A 3073-nucleotide genomic window follows, 5' to 3' on the forward strand; every position below is an offset into this window, starting at 1 on the left:
CATCAAAAAAACCATGAAAAGGATGATTTATTCAGGAAATATGTAGGAAATTGAGTAGACTTACTGCAAAATATTGAGTAATATTCATGTTTTCTGTAATGAGTTGAGATCATTGATTGGGATTATATTGAGATATAATCAATGCAAATTGAATAAGGAATACCATTAAATACATCATATATCAAGACTTTCCTTTCTTTTTTTTTTTTTTTTTTCCTTTTTGTCTTTTTTTACTGACCGGCAACGGGATCGCAACCCTCGGTGTTGCACCCGCACCACGCTCAGCCAGTGAGCGGGAACCGGTCTCCACATGGGATCCGAACCCTCAGCGGGAGCGCCGCCACACTCCCAAGCAGCGCACTCTCCAGTGAGCCACCAGGCTGGCCCAAGACTTTCCTTTCTTGAGGTTTTGGATAATTGGAACATGCCATTGGGTAAAAGATCCAGTGTTATGAAGAAGAAAGCCCTGATAATACATTTTTTCAAGTTAAAAACTCTCATTAAAAGAATCAAACTTAAAAAGCCTAAAATGTTATTTTTATAAATATTTTATGTTAAAATTGTTTTATATGTATCCACTTTCAAATATTGATAAACCCAGAATAAAAATGGTGTCAATTAGTTTTCAAAGGCCATGTGTAGTGTTATAGAAGAAAAAAGAACATTTAGTAATTTATTCATTCAAAATTAAATATAAAAAATATATATATTCTTTGAAGGACCATAAAAATGTGTATAAAATATATGCTGCAAAAAAGATAAGTGGGTTTGGTGGGGGGTAGAAGTATGACATGAGGTGATTAGAAATACTCTACCAGCTTATCTTTCATGTCAAGGGAAAGATATAGATACATCATACTTATCTTCAGACCAAAATTTTGCCAAAAATGTATTCAAGTTCTTTGGGAATACATTTATTTGATTATGTGGTTTAAACCTTATTTGCTAGGTCGATTAAAGGAATACACAGATTTTGTATTTCCCACTTATTATCACGTTTATCTCTATACATTCATTAAGGTCTTTGAGGAGTTAAACATAATATTATTTTGTATTTTGATAATGTCATATATCTGAATGATTTATTTTGATTGTCAATAGCATCAATAATTATCCTATATTATACTGTAATCATTATTAACCCACGAGTCTTAATAGTATAATGCAACAAAGGTTGTTCTAGTTCATATTATCTGCTGAGGGCAGGTCAGCAGGTGAGCTCTCTGCACTGAGTACCCTTGACAAAGAAATTACAAAATAAGAGCCCAGTCACACAGAAATATGTTTTTTTAAGCATTTACCAAAAATCCCTACAACTTGGAAAAATGATGGAGGATGCATGCTACATTTCTGTAACGGTCCCTAACTCATGCATCAATTCCCTGCTTGACAGCAGCACCATTTCAAAGTCAGGATGTGTATCTCAGGTCTTCCTAGTGGTTTTCTTTGTGTATGTGGAGCTTCTGTTTCTCACCATCATGGCCTGTGACCGCTATGTCGCCATCTGCCGGCCCCTCCACTACCCTGTGATCATGAACTCTCGAATCTGCATCCGAACAACACTGGCCTCTCTGCTCAGTGGTCTTGTCTATGCAGGCGTGCACACGGGCAACACATTCCGGCTGCCCTTCTGTCAGTCCAATGTTATTCACCAGTTCTTCTGTGACATCCCCTCTCTACTGAAGCTCTCTTGCTCTGACACCTTCAGCAATGAGATTGTGATTGTTGCCTCTGGTCTTGGAATTGGTGGAGGCTGTTTCATTTTCATTATCTGGTCTTATGTTCACATCTTTTCTACTGTGCTCAAGTTTCCAAGTAGAGCTGACAGAACGAAGGCCTTTTCCACCTGTGTCCCCCACATCCTCGTGGTGTCAATCTTCCTCAGCTCAGCCTTTTATGTGTACCTGAGGCCATCTGGGGATCTGGAGCTCACAGACCCCTTGGGCCAGTTCACAAACCCTTCACATGCAGGTCTATGAGCTAGGTAACTGGCGAAAAGGTCCTTGGAGGCTTGGTTGAAGGAGGAATAGTCTTTATTCAGCACACACACATGTACTACCTAGGCAGTCCAAAGTGAAACTCAGAAACTCAACTGCTACTGGCAAAGTCCAAAGAAAAAACTGAGCAGCTGCCAGCAGAGTAAACATGCTCTATTATTAGATGTGAGCTCTGCTGACCAGCTCTGCTTCACAAACTGAAGAACACACCATAGCAACAAACAAAAGATACATGGGTGCACATGTGCACTAACTCTACCCCCACACAACTTGTCTACAAAAAAGGTGCTGCATGACCCCTAACCGGACCTAAGGCGGGGGGGGTCTGACTAAATTATTCTATTTCCCCCACAATACATAATAACATCAAAGAGAGTTACAACAAAAAGGATGAGGCTCTCATTATATATATATCATGAAAAGAAATGGAGTCATAACAGAGTTTGAACTGTTAAAAAAGGATCTAAAATTACTTTGAGTATGAGAAGGTAAATTTCCATAGTCAAGGTCTGGCCACTCAGAGAAACTGAACATGGAAAAGTACACCCTGGTTCTTTATGTCTCTGCCAGTCATTTCTGGTCACAAGTTATTGGTCCCGTAAGTCACATGGCTACTACATGTGCTGTCTTGGTTAGGTGTGGGGGCAATCTCCCCACAAATGCAGGAAAGGGAGAAAAACAGTAATGCCAGTGAGTGCTATGATGATCAATATCTTTCTGACTTAAAAGATAAAATGTCAGATACTAAATGCCTGTGACCCATGCAATTATTATTAACATTCTGATACAATGACCATATATTCTGTATCAACACTTTCAAATCATAAAAACTGGAATGTATGTGGCAAGAATGGTGCAAAGCTCTTTACATGAATTATATTATGAAACAGTTTAAAAACTTTATGCAATTGATAATAATGTTCCTTCATTTAACAAATGGGTGCTGGAGTTTAAAAATATCATGCAAGTTTGTTAACAGTAAACAGTTTGTAAATAGCCACATTTTAGATTCCAGACATCATTTGTTGCTTTACAAAGCTTCATATTTTAACCTTTCTAGTTTTTTATTCTTTTTG

The 3073-nt window shown here is 38.1% G+C and overlaps 1 protein-coding gene across 1 annotated transcript; it reads left to right on the forward strand.

Annotated features, from left to right (window-relative positions):
• Positions 1 to 1325: 1325 nt before the first annotated feature.
• LOC103584411 (olfactory receptor 14C36) lies at positions 1326 to 1909 on the forward strand (the record flags this gene model as incomplete). Its single annotated transcript, XM_008565428.1, has 1 exon — positions 1326 to 1909. A coding segment is annotated over exon 1 (584 nt), but the record flags the coding sequence as incomplete, so codon positions are not given.
• Between the last annotated feature and the right edge of the window lie 1164 nt (positions 1910 to 3073).

This window comes from Galeopterus variegatus, unplaced genomic scaffold, assembly GCF_000696425.1.
Source record: "Galeopterus variegatus unplaced genomic scaffold, G_variegatus-3.0.2 Scaffold54540, whole genome shotgun sequence".
In the NCBI taxonomy this organism is placed as follows: domain Eukaryota; kingdom Metazoa; phylum Chordata; class Mammalia; order Dermoptera; family Cynocephalidae; genus Galeopterus; species Galeopterus variegatus.